General features: G+C 42.2%; 1 protein-coding gene across 4 annotated transcripts in view; it reads left to right on the top strand.

Moving 5' to 3' along the window:
• The first annotated feature begins 2,815 nt into the window (after positions 1–2,815).
• phactr2 (phosphatase and actin regulator 2) overlaps positions 2,816–21,098 on the top strand; it is a 48,936-nt gene continuing 30,653 nt past the window's right edge. The window contains exon 1 of one of the 4 annotated variants that reach the window (XM_080482142.1): positions 2,816–3,069. In XM_080482142.1, the coding sequence (XP_080338268.1) occupies positions 2,934–3,069 (136 nt within the window). In that variant the 5' untranslated portion in view covers positions 2,816–2,933. Of the gene's footprint in view, positions 3,070–14,535; positions 14,602–21,098 lie in introns of those variants that run through there. The other 3 variants (XM_080482139.1, XM_080482144.1, XM_080482141.1) reach the window with 3 other exon arrangements.

The following is a 21,098-nucleotide window of genomic DNA, read 5'->3' as shown; positions in this document are numbered from 1 at the left end:
AAAAAATAAATAATGTAAAAAAAAACACAAAAAATGGGAAAATGGAAAAGAAAAAAGATAAATAAACGAAAAAAGGAAAGAAAAAAAATGACAAAGAAATTAAATTTAAAAAGGGAGGGGGAAAGAATATTGGAAAAAAGATGAAAAAAATAGAAGTTAAAAGAAAAATAGAAGTAAAAAGAAAAAAGGGGAAAAAGAAGGAAAAGGTAAATATAAACAAAAAATGAAAATCAACAATAAACACAAAAAGGGAAAATATATGAAAAAAAGGAAAAAGGAAAAATGTCACAACACAATCTCTTGAGTGCAGCGTGTAATACACATGTAAATACAAATCCTGTCTATATAATGACTCATAATGTGACGATTTCAGACGATACTTAACTACCTTTGGCTACTTTGATGCTTTTGACGCAATGACATTTCCTTGTCAGTAGCTGAACGGAGTCATATTATGCTAAATCTATTTTCTAATGTGTCTCCATACCTGGAATGACTCCCCAAGAGTGAAGAAAGTCTGTCAACTGGCTCCCTGGATTGTTTCAATTTTTAAAACGTGTGTGTTCCAACGAGTGAATCAGAAATCAAACCCTATAAAATGTCATGAGGGGTTTAGCCAATCCCAATCAAGGTAGGCCCTCCCTTTGACCCTCCCACAATTAGGGAGCTCTGCTCTGGCACATGGCACCACGAGAGGAAGTACTTCCTCCTTGTCCCAAGATGTACATGTGTGGGCGGAGCCAGTCCAGCTCACATAGACACAGCAGATTCTGATTGCAGCTCATATGATCCAATATTCAAATGGCTGAAAATCAAGGAAAAGCTAGATTTGGGACAGAAAACCTTGAATACAACGTTTTGAACCAATTGGATCCATGTGAAAGTGTTGATAAGCTGGATAACATGACCCCTGTGGTTTACCAGTCAGTATTATCAGTGCTGAAAATTTCTGGACTGGGGATGGAACCATTTTACTTAAAAAAAAAAAAAAAAGAACAACAACAACAACAACAACAACAAGCCCATCATTTGCTATTTTCATCCTGATACAATAATAAAAAGGGATTATACTCCTCTCTGGTTCTGGTTTAAGAAAAACACATCAGAGTGGGAGCTCCATATTTTTCTTCTCTGTGGGTGTAAAGTATGAAATGAGCACTGGGTGTCAGCCTGGTGTCAAACATGTCGAAAGGCTCAGATATAATCTTGCGCCATCTATCGTTGAAGCTGCGGGAACTACAGGCTGCTCCATCCCCCTGTGATGCTCCATTGACATTTTGTAATTGCGTAACATTTATCTGGTGAAGAAGGAACTCTTTGTTCGGGCAAACCTTGCCTTTTATCAAGACATCAGCACAGTGATGCACATGCTGACTTCTGATCATAATGAGGAAACCGGAGCTGTTTAAAATGCACATGCTGTTGAAACAGTCTGCAAAATGCACATAAAGGCATAAAAAAGTCACATGTGCAGGAGATGTAGGAGCCACTTGTGAAGGACCACCTCTCAAAATACTTACTGATTTAAATGACAAGATTTCCCATCAGTTTCTGTGGGGAAACGTCAAACTGCCTTCTTATGTTCTAAAGGCACTGGCAGACACGTTGCATCTCCAAGTGTAATACATGATGAATGCTGTACTAAAATGTTATCTTTGGCATGCAAACACACGAAAAATTCAGCATAAACCATGCAACAGTAGTCATTTATTACAAACACTAGGCCGTTGAGAATATCTTTTTCACACAGACATTGCTGGAGTTGTATGAGGCCTTTTAAGGCTAAAACAAACACCTAAAAAACTATTAAGATTGTAACAGCTAAAATTGTTTTGCTTATGACAACTATTATGACTAAAACTGCTCAAATCGCTTCAACCATTGTGGCAGTTTAGGCTGTTTTTGTCATTATTACCTTTGTTTTTAGGCCTTGTGTACTTATTTATCTATTGGTTTGTATGTATTTTACCAGACTTTCCCAAAAACTATGGACCCACATTGCATACAATTTTCCCGGATGATTTATCATCATCCAAGGACCAATCGATTTGATTTTTGAGAGCGATTGGGTCAAAGGTCAAAGGTCTAGGTCATGAAAAGTCAGAAACGTGTTTTCGTCATATTTTATTCCGATTAATGCCAAACCAAAGCCAAAATGTTCAACTTCCCATTCCCTATCCTCTGATATGCCACACCATAAAGTGACGTGATTACCATGGTTTGCGGGTGGGGTCAAAGGTCAGGGGTGGAGGGGTCACATGAAAACTGTAAAATGTGTGTACATCAGTGTCAAACAGTTTATAACATGAAGAAATTCAAACGACCATGACAGATGATGAAGGAGTGGTGTGGTGAATCAAATGCCCTTAATAATCATTGGTTTCCATGGTGACGAATGTGGCGTTGGAGAAGGTATGCGCTGTACCAAGTGCCCGTTCTAGTTACTGCAGTGGCTCGATGGCTAAAACAACTTAAGCTGTTAAACACAAACATAAGATGTAAGCAATTCTTAATTGATGTTTAGAAATTCGATGCTGCATATGCAACTAATGGGTGATTTTAATTATTACATTTTTTTTAATAAAACTTCATACTGTATGTTTATAACCTGTTTTGTTTTGGAAGTTAAACATTTGGAAAGTGTGCAGAGAGCTCTTTTTAGTTCGAAATGTGGCAGACGTCTCATATAGTGTATGGTACCTGACAGTTTGTTGTTCACAAGCTGAGTCTGAGCACATTTCAAACTGTTATTACCTACTCAACCTGTCTGTCAGAGTCAATGGGCGTGAATAAACACAGACACACACACGCAGCCACAGAGAGGTTTGGAGGAAGAGGAGGTGGAGGAAGCAGCCTGTGCAGGCTCAGACTGATGTCGGCGGGGTTCATGTGAAGTTTACTGTTTTCTGAACGTCTCCTCTCAAGAGGTGACGATGGAAGAGGAGGGGGACTCGCACCAGGAGCTGAGGACTTTCCCCCAGCTGTGGCCTCTGCCCCGGCTCCGATCTCTCAGCGACTCCTCTCGGTTCCGCTCCAGGGTGCTGCTCCGGCTCCGGGGGGCCCGCTCAGGTAAGACACACAACGGCCTGACCCAACTTTTCAAATCTGGACGCTGAACCAGCGAGCAACTCAAATCTGAAGCCGCTTCCTCGAACCACGCAGCGGGTTCCAATGACATACCTCTTTGTGGAATATTTCTTATTTGGTTTTACAAGTTAAGCCAGGCGCTCGAAGAGGACGTCGCCTCCAAATGACTAATAAAGAAACCATGGCATCCTGTTCTCAAGAACAGCAAGCCCACTCTTTTCCTCTGAGCTTTTGGCTTAAAATAGGCCAACATGCATACTTTCTATCTCTCCTAATTCTTTAACTTCTTCTTTGTATAAGTGCTTCCCCATGCAGGGCACACAGGTTACACGCAGCACAGTGTTTGAATGAACAGCAGAGCTGCGCCACACCAGATTTGTGCACATTTGTTTGTTTGAGTGGAGATTTTCTGAATGTTTTTTCAGTTGCAATGAGTGATTTTAGTTTAAATACATCAGTAAATAAAAGGTCTGAGCAAAACATTTAAAAAGACGAGTCGCAGCATTGTTCGGGAGGTCTTGTGTGTAAATATCCTGCAAAGGTTTCTTGGTGGTAATCCGTTTACGGTGCCACAAATGGAGGGACCGTGCATTTGTGCGACGAGCCGCAGGACTGAGAATAAACCGTGAGCTCATTCTGTTAGTCACTCCTATTTCTTGGTTGAAGTGTGAAGAAAAAAAAAAGCATATTGCTGCTTTGAATATTTCTCGAGTTAACAAACATTTGGCCTCAGTTGCAATCAGCATCTGTCACTGTAATGCTCACCTTTGACTGCACTGTTTTAAAGGGGAATACATAGAGTTTCCAATAGTGCTGATTGTGACAGAAAAACACAAAACCATGCCAGTTTCCACACACTTCGTGCTAAGTTTCTTATTCTCTTTTATTTTAAGTGCAGGGTGTCAAAATGATGGCCCCCCTCCTCGCACTTCAAAGAGTCCCTCTGTGGCTGTTGAGCATTGGCATGCGTGTTGCATCGGTTCAGCGGCTTGAACCACTTCCTATCAGTCTCAGCCTCCTCTGCCTGCGCCGAACGCCACTGCTGCAGGCGCGAGGTGTAGAAACGTGTTTCAGCCTCATTCGGCGGTTTCATCAGTATATCGACACATCTTCTAGTATCACTTATCTTAGTGACCTTAACTTACCACTGCCATTTTAGAAACACACTTCCTGTTTTTCTGCTTGTCTTGGTTTGTCATAGGAAGTGTCCTGCGTTTATGGCTGAGATGTAATTACCGGAAATGATTGTGGAGCAGAGCTGTAAGGAAAATAGATGTCAGAAGTATTTATGCATCCTGCAGGTTTAGATCTTAAAGGTCGTGGTTAACTGTGAGTGGTGTAACATGGTCTAGTTTAACCCTGACCTGCGTCTCATTGATGGATGTATTTCATATTCAAATCCTCTCTGTACATTTATCTATATCTATATCTATCTATCTATCTATCTATCTATCTATATATCTATATCTATATCTATATCTATATCTATATCTATCTCTCTCTCTCTCTCTCTCTCTCTCTCTCTCTCTCTCTCTCTCTCTCTCTCTCTCTCTCTATATATATATATATATATATATATATATATATATACACACACACTTTGTTTACCTTTAAGTAATAAACATAGCGTTTTGAGGAAAGTAACCCTGATGGTCTCACTGTATGAGATATCCAACCATTCAGCAAATGAAGCAATAGGGGGCGCTGTTCTACCGTTTTCTGTGATTGCAGTGCTGTAAACATGCAGGGTATATTGCATATTTCAGATGTTTCCTTCTGCTCCAATACACCCAAGAGCCCTAAAAACAAACATGACTCCTCAAATATGTAATGTTATATTTATTTTAAATCTGACAAGCTTTATAAGTATCCAGATGTGGAATGAATCAGAACAAACTAAGTACATTTTGAGTAAAAAAATAATAACTGAAATCGCAATTCAATGAAATCAGACCTGCATTATGGTATTCCTATTTTCAAAGAAGAAAGCATAGAGTTGTATTTACATCGGGAATGCTCCTTATGGGAATGTTTATAGAATGAAAAGCTGCATAAGGGTGCAACATGGTGCTGCAGTGGTTTGCACTCTTCCCTCACAGCAGGAATACTCACGGTTTGAGTTCAGTCAGGGGCCTTTTTGGTATCTTTGCAGAATTGGTTGAGTCAGATCCACAATGAGAATTGTTAAAGTCAGTGTGTACACAATTGCACACAATCTCATTCAGGAAAACAATCCTGAAAATAAATGCAGTCACAAAAAGAACAACGCACACAAGACATCGCTTCCAGCTTCTGTAGTTTAGAGAATAACGCACTGTTTTGTAATGTGGCACCGTAACTGCAATAACTCTGAGACATGAGCTGTTTTGCACTCTGTTCATTTTGGCTTTGATTGTCCTGCAGAAGATGAACTGGAATGTAGATGGATGCTTTGCATGTGAATTGATCCTCCCACAGAGTATAAGTGTAATCTCTTTATCGATGAAGGGAATGAGCATCAACAACCCCTCTAACACATCAGTTTGAATTTGTCAGGTTATGAAAGGCATTAATTCAACTCACAGATCAAATTACTGCTTTACATATAAGGATATCATTGATCTATACAATTATGAAGGCATAAAAAGCAAGATCCTATTTCTATGTTCACGTTGGTGTTGGAGCCAAAATCCTTTGTTCACTCACCCTCATGAGGAAGGGGGGGGGGGGCGAGGAGGGGGGTGAGCCACGTTTCTTTGAGAACAAAGAAACCATGTGCTCAACCCTGGAAAATTCGCCATTGATCACATGACCCCCCCCTGGGGGGCCCCCGGGTCCCCCCTCCTCTAGCTGCGGCACTGCAGCTCGACGGCAGGGGGACCCAAAATCCCGTCATCACCGGGTCACCGGCCCGGTGACGCGCAAGCCAACCCCGCGTGGATTGGCTGAACCACGGCCAACGCCGCGGGGAGCCCGGAAGACATCATAACGGTATAAATTCAGGCCCGGGAAGAGATCCAGCCTCTTCCAAAACGAAATCGCGTCAACCCAGACGCACCTTTTCGTAAGGAGACAAAGCGCCTCGTGTTAACGCACCTGGACCGGGCCTGAATTTTCTTCACCTCGCTGGACGAGCTCAAGAAAAGCGGGAATTCCCTTTATTTTTGGTTTCCCCTTCTCTTTTTTTTCTTCCCTTTTTTTGTTTGCATCATCCGGACCCCGAGCGCGCGCTGCAACCGCACGCTCGTCTGCAGACCGACCTGAGCATCGCTTCTTCACTCCCCCCCTCATCGCAAGAAGCTGCTGATCGCCCCTCGGATCACACTACGGGTTTCCCCTCCGTAGTCCACGTCAGGTCTCTATTTTCTGGGACGCCAGAGAACCGCCCGCGGCCACAAATCGACGGATTTCACCTGGCCACGGAAGCACGTTTCCCCCTCGTCCAACCAAGTAAGGCTTAGAGTCTGGGCAGGAATTAGAATAACGTGATATTATTATTGCTGTGTGTTTATTGTTGGTACTTGTAACTTTGGGACGCCGATCCCTGTTTCTGAGTACTTTTGTGTCTACGCGTGGACGGCCATCCACGCGAATCATCGCACGCACGCGCGAGCCTCCTCATCCTCAGCTCACGCTTCTGCTCCCAGAGTCCATATCTGCCTGAACAGCCGTTTTTGGACTCTGTACGTGTAAGCTGAGGCGGTCGCGTCAGTGTACACAGTCAGACACCCCCTCCTCTCTCCTCTCTCTCTCTCCTCTTCTCCTCTGTTTCCCTGTTCACTAACCAGCGCACGGTACGGCCGCCGCTGCCTCCAAGCGCCTCCTTTCAGTGCGTCCCTGGGACCGTGTGTAGTTCACTGCGGCTCGGATTTCTCGGCCACAAGGAATCCGGCGCGCTCCCGACGGCTACGGCCCGTGCGGAGCTCAGTGACGTCACGCTATCCCAGGCAGAGCACGCCGAGCGCCTCTGGTGACCGGGTGGGTAATCACATCGATTTCCTCGCCGGGTCGCCGAGCCGTTTGGCGCCCTCTGGTAGTCGCGTGGGTAATTGCAACCGCTCGTACCGCCATCTGGTGGTTGCATTAAGTCATCACAACTGCCCCGCGCGCCGACGCGCACCTAGTGGCCAGATCGGGTGATTACACCGGACCGCCGACGTCTACCTCCCTCTGGTGGACGTTCGTGGTCATTACCCTCTCACCAAGTCACGCCCCTTTCGCTCCACAAACCCGCACACACACACACACACATCGCTCCCCACACTCGAACACACACACACACACACTCACACACATCGCTCCCCCACACTCGAACACACACACACACACACACACACACTCACACACACACACACACACTTTATTAGCTGGCTTTGTTTTGTATTGTGTTGTTTTATGAGATCTTGCTTGATGTTTATTGATTAGATGTGATTCATAGATTGATGATTTAGGAATAGACGTTTGTTAATAAACACTTAATAGTTGAATTGAACGATTCTTGGTGGTTTTTGTGTGCTTTTCAGCGACAACTGCTGGTTGTAACAGTCAGTGCTCGGATTTACAGCCTTCCTTTCCTGCTTCAGTTAAATTGCGATTATCATTTCAATCAGAAATAATAATTTAAACATTTTAATTGAACTTTCTTTTTTAAGACTGATGTTTCGTTTAAGACCCTAACTTCAGCTGGTGCCCCGACTTTGATTAAGTAACGGTAATATTCAATTGATTAATAGTTTGAATGGTTTAAATCAATTTCAATGATTTTAACGCTTTGGGTAATTTAACACACCTAGGAGGCGTTGGCGAATGAATGCAGGTTTTCCACGGGAATAACCCGCATTGCTTTTAAATAATTTTAAGTGTTTCATCGCATTTTCTGTGGTTAATTACCCGCACTATTATTGATTGATCTGTTACCCAGTTAACCTAATCACAACTTGAATTGTCTCTAAGCTATTGTTCATTTATTTTTGTTGCAGATAGATAATTTGTATGCTTTATTAATTAATAAATTAGTCAATTTATTCAATTAATACTCAAGAGTGCTTTTAATCATTTTTAAGTGGTTTTCGTGCATCTCAGCATCCCATTATCCAGTATTATTAATTCATAAAGCGCAAGTTTATCCAATTAATAATCCTAACTGCATTTAATTCAATTTCAATGGTTTAGCTCATTCAAATAACTCATTGTATTTAATTAGTAAACCCCGACTTTACTTAATTAATTCCAACTCCTCCTTGATTACTCCCGATTGTTATTAGATAAATAACCAAACTTGTTTGATTAACAATCCATTCTAAATTACTTGCAGATCACCTTCGGTGGTCCACTCCACCGAAGTAATTCAGCCTCCCCTCAGTTATTGACTTACAAATCGCAGGTTTGTTTCATTGATAACTTGAATCATAGGTTGCTCTCCGTAATTTAATCGTCACTCGTAATCAAGTACCGTTGTTCATTGATAGGTCAATAGCCATTTGTGACGCCTTCGCAGCTTGAGCTTTTCCCCGGTTACTCCAGCGAGTCGCCTCCTGTGGGTCCACAGGCGCTTCGGTAGGTCACGCCACTGACCCGCAGTTGTCAACAAAGGAGTGACCCGTCACGCCTGTTGACCGGTCGTGCCACTGGTGGACCGCCTTCGCGATTGGACCCCGTGGAGGTTCCTCCCGTCAGGCGACCCTTTTTAGCTCAAAGCTGTTGGCCGATAACTGACTATTTACTCCAATCAACCTTTATAGCTTTGCATAACTTACACTTGGTACATTACCTTAGTAATCTATTACTCCAGTAATCCATTACTTTGGTGGCCTACCGCTAGTGATCAGTAATTGTCAACCCGTAAATAACAATTTACTTCTGTTTGGCGATTCGTTTATATGTAAATTACCTCTGACAGGGTAGAACCTTCCGGTAGCCTACCACTAGGGTAATTTGCATATTCTGATCACACGCTGACCCCAACATTGGTGTATTTCTTAAGTATACATGTCATCTGTGTGTGTTTGTTTCAAAGAAATCTGCTTTGGAGCATGTGCAGGCTGCATCGGGGTTGCTGTTCCTCGTAAATAGCATGCTGTCCTCCAGACGGACACAACACTGATTAGAGGTTGATATCAAGTGGAAGAAATAGAATTGTGGGAGAAGACGGTGAAAAAGAGAACACGGATGGAGAGAACAAGAGAATAATGAAACAAAAGAAGACAGCGTTGGACACAAAGAGGAGAGGGTTGTGAGTCAAGAGGCGGAAAGTAAACGAGGCGGCTGGGTGGAGACGAGGAAGACTCATGAAAAGAGAGGAGAGAGGAGACGAGGCAGAAGGAGATGCAAGGGCGGGATGATTAAGGAGGAAGGGGAGAGGACTGAAGAAAAGAACAGGACAACAGAGGAGTGTCAGCTTGCTGGTGTATGCTGCGCTCCTTGCGGGTACTCTACTCGAAATAACATTGATTACAGACCCTTTTAGTCTGCAATAACTACTTGTTAAAATGTACCGTAATGCAGAGAGCAGCTCCTCCTCCATCACTGCCCACTCAGTCTATCCTCCACTGCTGCTGGTGCCTCTGTGACATTTCAGGTTGTCTTCAGTTTCTCACGATGGCTTGTAATTGTGTCGTAGTGCTGCCGTATTATCTCCGCCTACAGCTGTGGATTTAAAAAAAAAAAAAGTTATTTGTAGGCTCTATTGATAAAGAGGACTGCGCAAGTAATCATTTATGGAAATGATGTTGAATTTCACTCATGGCGTGTTCGTGCAACTAAGAACTTGGAATATTACCGGTTCGGAAAGTCCCACATCTGAGAAAGCGCACGACAAGAAAAACTCATAATCTGCACGGAAATAAGAAACATTTGGAGTTTTTTGTTGTGAGCAAATTACACAGGCAAGGTTGATAAAGTCTGGCTTTTTTCAAACTAACTGAATTAACGTTTTCACAGAATATGATAACGTTAATTCAAAAAAGTTTTTTCTTTTTAAATGTCAACAACATTTCTTGGTAGTAAATCTATACTTCAAGAAAAGCTGTCAATTGTATTTTCAAATGATTATTCAATTGTTTGAAACATGTATTTGCTGGATGAGCAGGAGAGTCTGGTATTTACGTGGCTCCCAAGAAAAGACTATCAAACAATTCTGTTGTTATTGACTGACTGAATACTGACTTGTGTTTATTGTTTCTCGTACCCTGAAGTACAGAATCTCCCTCACTGAGTTGTTTCTCAGACGGTCTCAGTGCAGGCAGGTATATTGATGAGATTCATTGTCAATCCCATATCTCCACATCCTGTGATCTATCTACCAAAAACACACATTTCCTTACTTTTTGTGATATGTTTATTTCTCATGTGCGCAAATGTTGCCCAATTAAAATGAACATCTCTGAAGAATTTATCTTCAATAAAGGGAACTTCTAGGTTTGTCTGTGTTTAGGTGTAGCCTTTTTTTTGGCATTACCCCCTGATGATAAAACTTTATAGCTTTGCCGTCAGTCATGGGATATTCCAATAATGAAAAAAACATGGTTTCCAGATTCACAGAAGAATGTGTACAACACAGCATCTCCAGCCTTGCTGAGGTGAGCTTCATTTGGACACAGTACTACGTGGAGCTGAATAATAAAAGTAGTGTGCCGACACCCTCACCATACCAGCACTGACACTGTTGTAGATTGATTGAGACATGTGTGCATGGGCTCATGGTTACCTGCCTCATTTTCTAGAGGGATTCGCGCTTTTCCTGCCTTTCTCCGTAAAGTTTGCATGTTTTAGTGTGTGTGCAGGGCTTTTGTCTCGATGTTTCTGCTGATGTTTCTGCAGCCACTGGATTGAATCCAGTGACTGCTTTGTTTGGTTAACTGTTTAATGTTGTGAATGTGGTTTTGTTTGCCAAATATCTTGATCCATCCATTTTTATCGTGTACATGGTGTTATGGGAGGACCTAAAGCTGCTCCCAGTATAATCTAAAGAAATAATCTGTCCCGTGCCAACCTCAGGGCCTCTTCCCAGTATGACGGGCCTGTCGAATGTGTAATGGGAGGCAACCAGGGAGCATCTTAGTCACATGCCCGAACTGGCTCCTCCCATTATAAAGTACTAGAGTCTTTTCCAGATGATTGAGCTCCTCACCTTGTCATGAAGGGTGAAGCCTGCCACCCTTTAGAGAAAACTAATTTCAGCTGCTTGCATTTACAATCGAATTTTTTCCAAATTTGTGATTACTCTCACAAACCCTCCTTCCATCGCTGATGAATTAAAACCAACGACATTGTTGAGCTCCTTCACCTGGGGAAGGCGCTCCACTGTGGCCCTCATGTAATGGTGCCAAAAGGACAGCATCATCTGCAAAAAGTAGAGTCACCACCTGAAGAAACAAAGGCTTATGGAAAATATGGTATTAAATGTGAGTACCATTGTGGAATAGAGGTCCTCTGTATGGAGCTGTACTCATAGGAGGTCAGACTGGATGGATGAATGCACAAAGTACTTCACTGTATTTTGTGGAAAATTCCCTTTGTCTTCTGTGTTCAATGCACATTTGATGCTGGCTTGTTTAACAGCAACGACTGTAACGGTGCCTTAACTTTAGCAGCAGTGTTTGATGTTAATCCAGATAAACAAATCCACTAAGCTTTCGGACTTGAACCAGATCATCTCTGTGTTGAAACTTAACTGCATACTGACTCGTGAATGTTGTTACCAACATGTTTTGATATTAGATTTGGTGCAGCTGCCTGTATGCTGCATCCGCTCATTACGCAATTGTGCCGCACGACAAAAGGTGATCGCAATCCGATAATTCGACACTGAGAGATGAGCTCTACTCTTAGATATTTCACAAAACCTTTTTGAGTCTCATTAGTTTTCATGTGCATGTTTGTGTTATCATAGTTTTTAAATTATTTGTGATTGTTACACTCAGTCCCTGTTGGTCTCACATTTAATGTTGAGAAAGAAGGCTAATGCTGCTCGTTTTTCTTTTTCTAACCCTCCCTGACCTTGAAAGTTGCAGACATGCTCTTGTTTTGTGTTTGTGTACGTTTCTTTTGCACACAATCACGTGTCTGACTGTGTGGGTAGATGCAGTTGATGAGCCAGTTGTTCTTCTTCTCGCTTGTCGTGCATCGTTTCATTGGACTGCATCAAAAGTCAAAGTCTCACTTTCTTTGTCTCTGTTCCCTCTCCATCTGTCCTATCAGCAACTCTGCCTAGTTACTCACTAAGCCTTTAACTCTATTAATATTTGCTGAAAGTGCCTTAGCTGCAAATGAACAGGATGTTAACGCCGGCCCTCGCGGCCTCTAATCATGCTGTGTACATACACTCAGCGTGTGTTTGTGCATGCTGGAAAGAGTATGATCATTTGGACGGCTATTTAAAAAGGAGACAGGTGAGTGACAGAAATAACAGCTTTAGGGATTATAAGTGTAAAAGGAGAACTTAAAACAAGAAAAGCCAAACATGCAGTGGAGAGTGCAATAAACGTGACTGACGAGACGAAAGTGGCACTATACAGCGCGGTGTATCGCTGCTCTCACGTTGTCAATCACCCGATGGTTGTGTGGACATTGTGTCTGTTCACGGTCCACATTACTCTTGTTTACATTGGCGAGCACACGTGCACGCGCATACGCACGCAGTTTCCATTTTCTTGCCACAGGGTGAGCGTTACTATCAAAAGAGACGCTCGTCTACAAAAAAACCAGCCAATTATGAATGACCTATATGTTTACATCTTGCAACACAGAGATGGAGCATCTGCCATGAAGGGATTGTTTAACCTTCACGAGCATACAGATGACGTTATTTACCATGTTGATTGATTCTTAGGAACACTTGAGGCAGTTGATAGAAAAAGGAAAATAAATCAAACAACCATCTGCCTGCTTCTTTGATTTCTTTGGCGAGGATCGCTCCCTCTCGCTCTCTCTTGATCTATGTGCTGAATTTCTTGGAATAATTACCAATGTTACGTTTACGATGCTGTTGGGTGTAATCTCTGTGTTGTTTATCACAGTGTGGTCACTGTAGTGCAAGGCTTTCCAGATGTTTTCCGAATCATAAAGCAGTAATATTTGTTACCAGGCAACAATCAAGGCGGGAAAATATCAGCTCGTCCACTCATCTCATATATCCAGTTTATTATTGCATGTATTCTGGTTTAGATAAGGTATCTTTTCTGAATGACAGAGATTTAGTTTACTACAAGATAATACCAAACAAATGCATCCAGTTGGTGTAAATGTGTTTTGCTGAGATCAAACTCTGGTATTGTTTAATTCAGTTTAAAACAATTAGTGTCTGATGTAGTTAATATAACTTTTGTTTTCTAAATGAGCAACATGTTCTCCAACTGAAAGATTGAGACTAATGCCCCTACTTTTTGTCCACAAATTGGGTGCCATTATTTCATGTATGAAGCTAAGTGTAAAAACAAAATCAGACATTATTGTAAAGACTTAGGTTCAGTTGTGTTCTCATGTTCAAATTAATCTTTTCTTCTTTTTCCTGTGTGGTTTCCTGTCTGTACAGCTAAATGTTCAATCAAAATAAATGAACACCAATTTTGATAATGATAATAATTCTAATTGATGATAATAATTGTTCACAGTCTAGATACGGCTTCACAAATGACTGATTCTAGATGCTGTTTAAAATTAAGATGTAGTATCAAGTTTGTTATTATTCACCAGTAATAGGATTTTCACAAGGAACCTTTGTTGGTACCCACTTTCTGTGAAAGAATATGCAAAAATTAAATCAATATAAGATAAGCACTTTTTAATGAAAATAAATAGTGAAAAAGATGACTAAAGACTAAAGATGTGATGTTAAATTTTAGCGTGGCTCACAAAAATACAAAGCTACATGACAGCAATCTTAAAAAACAAACAAACCTGTCATTAATATCACTTTCTTTGTTGTTATTGATCTACTGTTAGATTATCACATGGTGCTGATAAACAGCTTTGAAATAGACAATTGACAGGGTCTTATGTAACATTGTCGTTCAATTTGTGTCATACTGATAATATTGCAGTTCATGGATGGAAACGTAAGGACCAACAAAGAAAAACAAAACCAGCAAACATACATTCTTTTCTCTAAGTCGGTAAGAAATATGGATGAGACAGGAGCCAGACCCGGTAGCCAGAAAAAGGAGGAAAAACTTGACAGGCAGGGGAGATGGAGATAAATGCAGGACGGGATGCAGATAGGGAGGGCGATCGAGGACCTGAGATGGAAACAAACATTAAGTTTTAATGCTCTTTATTGGAGCGAGGGGAGAGAGGAAGGCAGGAGGGGAGAGAGGAAGGCAGGAGTGGTGAGTGAGTCGCAGACAGTGGGGAGAGACTGAGGGCAGCAAGGAGGGAGGGAAGCACATAGAGAGAGGGGAAGGGAGGGGAGAGAGAAGATGGCGAGAAAGGGAGGAGGGAGGGAGGGAGGGAGGCAGAGAGAGGTGGTGTGTCGGGAAGAGGCAAGGATCAACTCACACTGCTGATCATTTTCCCTGGGTCAAGTCATGGAACATGACGGTGAGCTATAATGCTTCCTTCGTTCTCCTGGTGCCTGCGTCCAAGCTGTCTCTTTGACTTTCTGTGTCTGTGCTCGTGTAACTGGAGCCTGTGTTTGCACAGAGACTCTTTTCACTGCTTCTTCTCTTTAGCTTTGTCACCTGTTTGCCAGAAATTGCTTCGTACACGAAACATACACAGAGGCTGTATAACCCCCGAGTCTGTATTGCCTAAGTTTTGAAGCATGTCTAGTTATAAGTGTGCATTGTGAGAAGAAAACTCTCAGTTTATCCATCGTAAAAGTGTGTGAAATGCTTGGAATGTGCACTTGACTTGGTATTGATGCCTTAGATTGTTTGGGAACACAAGCTATTTATCACCTGAGTGTTGTTTGGCTGGGTGGCACTCGTCTTGCTCAAGAAGAGCTCACTACTACACCCTTGGCTTGTTTCATAATCCAACATAAATTTGTCTCAGTATGTAGAAGACCTCTACCTAAGAGACAAAAACAACTGCACTGTGTGCAATATTTATTAGATGCTAATGCTGCAAGCAGGACATTCACATTAAGGCTTGCTGTCATCACTTATCCAGATTTCTGATGTGCTGTGGTGATCACATTTGCTGATGACACTTTGATTAGAGATTTGTCTGGTCATGCTTATGAATCATGACCATGGTGAGTGTGTGCTTAACTTGAAAAGGAATCTTTAGTTTCTGTAAGTCTGGCCACAGCTGCATTATAGCAGTAGAGTCTCTCTGTGACTTACAGTAGATACAGCCATGTGTAATTGCACTGACCTACTATATCAATATTTGCACTGAGGAAAGAAAATTCATTAAGAGTAAACAACTCCTGATGGGGTCGGTTGGTAGCAGTCATAGTCTCGTTAGAATAAGTGACAATGGTAGGTGGGTGCATTGTTTGGTGTATCACTCAGCCAGAGCAGGCAGGCGAGCTATATCAGGAGCTTGTTATCTAATATAGTTTAATTACTGTTTGCAGAAGTTGTCAGAACACATCAGTGTTTATTAGACAAAGCCCGCGCTACTCTAAGCCAATAAAGAAAGCCATAGATAATCTTTAGATTCTTTCATTGTCTCAGGTGAGCTTTACGGCTGTTTTCTGTGCAGGAATAAATACTGCATCAACGGAGGATCAGTTGTGTGCCAAACAAATTATTGCTGCTTTGATTTTGCAAATGCCTGTTTTGCAAGGCAAAGCAGAGCCAGCGAGTGTGCACGCTTGCATCAGTGACGTGTGTGCATACGCTGTGGATCGTTGGTCGTCTGCATGCTGAATGCCACATTTATGTCTGCGCATTGTGGAGACTTATGTGAGGTAAACCTGAAAACACACTTGCACATATGTCTACGACGAAAGTATTTGGGGTTTGCACTTGCAGTCTGCACTTTGCAACGATAAGTTGAACCCTTTGGATTTGCTGACAGCTCATCAAGTGCTGCCCTCAGGGCTTCTCAAGGTTAAAAGAAGTGCCTCTTGCTGGAGATACACAACATGTTTGTGACTTATTCTCATTCTTATCTGATTTGATGTTGACAGTTGCCGAGTAGAACAACATATTTGCAGATTGACACGCTTTATCTCCTTGTTTGACAGGTACTGCAGTCGCATGAATAAAGAGAACTATCCTCATGTGACTTTAATGACTCACTGAATGACCTGCCTCTGTGTTAACTTCATAAAAGGAGAACTGGTATTAATTTAGCTCATCTGGTAAATATATCTGTTTACATTAACTGTTCTACTTCTTAGCTATCTATCTGAGGAACCTGTGATTAATGTGCCAGAGGAATGAATAGACGCCTAAACCCAGACCTTTTCAGCCACACTCTGGTGAAACAAACCTCAGTGTGTTAGTAAAAGCTCGCTGGACAGGGGCCAATGCAACCATCATCAACCAGTGGCACTGTTTGGCACAATGCCACTTTAAAACAGCCTCACAACAGAGGGAACGAGACAGATGTGCAGTTGTTTTTGTAATAGCCAGCTGCTCTCATAAATCTGTGAGGATATGGCTTCATGTAGTTACAGTAGTATCCGTGTTGAAATAGATGCTGGTTTATTTCCTCTCTGTGCTTGTTGTCCCCCCCCCCCCCATCTAATGCAGTCAGGCTCTTTATTTCTCTTTTATGTGCAGTTGCTCTTACAGTTTTCTCTGCCACTGGACCCAGGAGGATCCATATCAATCTTTCCGTCTCTTTTTCATCCCAATCACTGTCTCCGGCTATTTCTATCGTCTGTCTCTCGTGAGCTGACTTTCTCTTAAGCTCTCTGGTTGTCTGTCTGGCAGGATGTCAATTATTGATTTATACAGGCAACATTTTAACAGTGATGGCAGCTTATGGGTTGTGCCAAACAGAATACAACAAACAGGAGATCGGGTTTCACACTGGCAGGATTTCAGATGGAAAGATGAACAAAACAACAGAAATGACTCCTGTGTAACTCTGTGCAGTTAATATAATATTAAGTATACACCTTTTTAGTGAGTTCAGCCAGGAGCGCTGGACTCAAACAAAGCTGTTCAAAGTTAAATTATGGTTTTTATTGTCAGCAACCATATACTGTAGTTACATGTCCCCATCGGTGAGCAATAAATGTCAGCCAGTGATTTATATTTCAAGGCGCCACTGTAAAATCCACAAGTTAGGCAGAGTTTTTTTAATGTAATTCGTTAAAATTGTGCATCCACGTCAAAGTAAACGCTGAGGTTAAAGCTGCATCACACCTGAGGTGGAAAAGATGCTATATTGATAGAAGAGGAATCTCTCACAACATAAGGGAAACAGTGTAAATGGCTAAATTGTGACATACGTGAAGCATGTGACTTGAATGCCATCTTGAGCCTTGGACAAGTTGCGAGTCCACCACAGGGCAAACACAGACAGATCATTATTTTACACATTTTAGGACATTTATTGAAATTAGCATAGATTTCCTCTGTAAATGTTTAAGTTCTCATCATCAAAACCATGATATATGCATAAAACATTAAATATTACAGGTAAATGAGCAATGGCATGTAATACTCTGCAGATTTATTCAGCAGACTCCTCCAAACTTTAAAAACCTGCCCAAAACTCCAGATAAATGGTTTCCTCTGGGCTCAGATTACTTTGCTTGTATAACAGATCCTGTTCCTTGCTGAGTCACACTTAACTGTTATGACAGTTTGCGGCCTGAATCATGATACTTGTACGGAGATGTCCGGCGTGTCACTCTTGAAAAGGTTAGTTAGTCCGTGACACGGAACATTCACAAGTGTAAAACTAGTACTTAGCATCAAACGGTTCCTCTTTTGTTCTTTGTAATGTTGTAATGTAATGGTTTTTTTTAGATATATACAATCGCTGTCATTCATATTAAACCATGACAAGCATGATGAGGGCGTATCTGCGTAGAAATTATATTTAATAAATAAATTACAGGGAGGACAGAACAGCCCTAAAAAGTAGCACTTAAACAATTATTATCTAGGTACTGCTGAGGCTACTATTTAATATTTGATGACTCTCTTCCTTTCTTCTGGCCTCTGTCCGGCTTCACCTCTCCTGTTTCTCCTTTGGTTGTTCCGGTCAATGAAAAGGTCAGGCTCCCTCACTTGATTTCGGTTATTTAGTGTCAGGACAAATAAGAAACCCTTTCCCCTGAAAGTGCTACCTTGACATACAATTTCTCACACTTGAAAAGGTGTCCTCTTGACTGTGAATATACTCCAGACGATCCCCCTTTTGGATATTGCACTCTTCTACAGATTTACAGTAAAAGCATCAGATTGATCGAGGCTAAATCCAGAGGGAGCTTTTCGCTGCATTTGATCTGTGACTGTCAGTGAGGTATAACGGCGTAGGAGAGGTTTGAGGCACTCGCAGTCGTTGGGCGCACCATTTGCATGGTGCAGCGAAGGCTCCTTTTGACTGCAAAGCATGTGGAGAGTGCTCTCTAGAATGTAACATGCTTTCTCATCAATACTCGGGTCAACGGCAGTTCTTTGAACATATAAAAATGGTCGGCCCGATACACTCCCGTGCGGCGAGACTTCTCAACATGTAAGGAAGCCAACAAAACTTGCCTCAGTGGCATTTTTCTGAGGATCTCACCACTGACAGAGGCAATAGAGTGAATGCAGCCGTGCACCACAGGATGCTCTGATCATCCAAACACGATACACAACACAACAGAATCAGAGATATGTGACAAGTCCTCTGCTGGTGGTATCCTCATCTCAATCTGTGACTGGGCTGAAAACCAGACTGAAAACAAAACGACAAGTTTAAGAACTGAAGCCAACTACAAAAGCTTCAAGCATCATCGGAAAAAACACAGAGTTCACTGACGTTTGTGACTCTGAAGTGAATTTCACTTTTGAAATATGAGTTCAATTTAATTGCGGATGCATCATGTTGGGTCACGGTGTCACTATATGTTATAACAAGCAGTGCTGTGATCCACAAGAGAATGCTTGAAATACATGAAATTAAAAAAAATAAAAGTGTTTGTTCTGTTTTATCTTCTGAAACACAAATAATAATAGACTGCATAACAGCACGAAATAAAACATGTAAATTAAATGCAAAAAAATAAAAGACGGCGTCGGTCATGTTGATCTAAACTGTGTATAACTAAAACCATGTAAGTACACTCAGTACAGACTGATTACACGTCACTCTGCATTTCAGATGTGGTCCAGTTATCGTTGAATCTTTCTTTGACTGTTTTTTTTTTCCTTTACACAAAATGAGTTTGTGCATGTTGTCATGGTCTGAACTCGCCGGCTGATTGAGCCCTGCGGACTCTGCATGTTCTCTCTGTGCCTGCATGGGTTTTCTCTGGGCATTCCGGCTCCCTGCCCACAATCCAAAGCCGTGCTTGTCACCGAGACTGTGCGAGTGTCTGTCTATGTCTTTCCGTGTTAGCCCTGTGATGGACTGGCGACCTGTCCAGGGTGCACCATGCCTCTTGTCTCGTGTTGGCTGGGAAAGGCTGCAGCTACCCACAACCCTTGTCTGGATAAAGCAAATGTAGAAGAAGAATGGATGCCTTGTTCGGGTAGGTTTTTACAAGCGTCCATTTTGTATTTTCTTGTCTCCCAGTCGAAGGCTTTTTGATTCTTCGCAGCGGAAGGCAAAGCATTTATGAAAAGCTTCTCATAAAGGACAATGAGAAATGCCCTGTAGAAATGAGCGGTGGAATACACCACCATCAGAGTGCATGTCCTGCACAGACCACTCATATTTCCGTGCGTCACAGTAGTGTTTTCCTCTCGACACACGAAGCCTCCTACAAGTTTCGATATGTACATTTCTCTGCGTAAATGACATTACTTCCCCGTCAATGCTAACACAGTCACATTAACTTCTTAAAGTACCTCACCCTCCTGTTCTGTCTTCATCCTCCCACCTCCTCGCTGCCTTCCTTCCTGTTCAATTAGGCGCTTCCATTTGATTCGGTAATGACAGGCCTGTGACACTGCAGCTGTACCAGCAGCTCCCACTTGGCATTCTTATAATCCTGAGTTTGACATTTTGAAAAAGCTCTGTTGTTAAATATAGTCACACGGGGAGTTTTAGTTTTAGTATGGTATTCAAAATCTGAGAATTAGAAGATTTCTGAAAGAAAAAAAATGCAGCCAAATCATGTGATTTCACTGACTAGTGGGGTCGGCTTTATTTAGGCTGCCTATCTCTTGATGCGCCGACGTGCCAAATTAGCTTTGTTTAAAGGTCACTGCTGGCTTTGATTCTGCTCTGCAGCGATCCGTGAAAAAAAACAATGTACTCTATTTTGTGACAGCGTAATTGCTCGGCCCGTTCGTGACTCCAGAGTGTGTAATGACTTACGGGAGGACAAAGGTTTGCTCTCATGATGAACTTTAGGAATGAAACCGCTTTCTTGTAATGAACCGTCATAATCTGTAATCTTCTTCACACTAGATGGCAGTGTTGTCCTAAATGGAGAAGCATTGCGCCTCCAAATGAGGCAATTCTGATTTGCTCATGTTACACTGGAAGTCTTCCTCTGTGTGAAGGCTCTTTGCTGTCAAGCTGTGTTCTTCAAGTTTTCAACTGACACTCTGTTGACAGATGACGACTAAAGCTCCCTCTGTCTCTCTCACACACACACACACACACCCAAGCCCTAGGCTCAAGTGTTTGGCTCGGTGTGACACAGTCATCAGTGAGCGCTGATGTTAAACAAAGCTCACCTCAGTGACAGTTCCAGTCGGGGACTCTGTGGACTCGCTGACTGATTTTGAACTCTCTCGACCCGCTCTCTTCTGGGTTCAGGGCTTCCTGTCATCTCACTTTTTCACCAGAACAAATCGCCTCCAGGGCAGAGCTTACTGTACTCACTGTCCCCCGGAGCCGTGGACACTGTCCAGACGCTGAGCTGATTTATTCATTATGTACTCAAGCTAAATACACTGTCGATTCTCAGGCCTGCTGCCATAAATATCTTTCAATGATACATTTTAATACCAAAATTATACAAA

The sequence above is a fragment of the Lipophrys pholis genome, assembly GCF_963383615.2.
Source record: "Lipophrys pholis genome assembly, chromosome: 15".
Taxonomy (NCBI): Eukaryota; Metazoa; Chordata; class Actinopteri; order Blenniiformes; family Blenniidae; genus Lipophrys; species Lipophrys pholis.
This window is presented reverse-complemented; position numbering and strand designations above follow the sequence as displayed.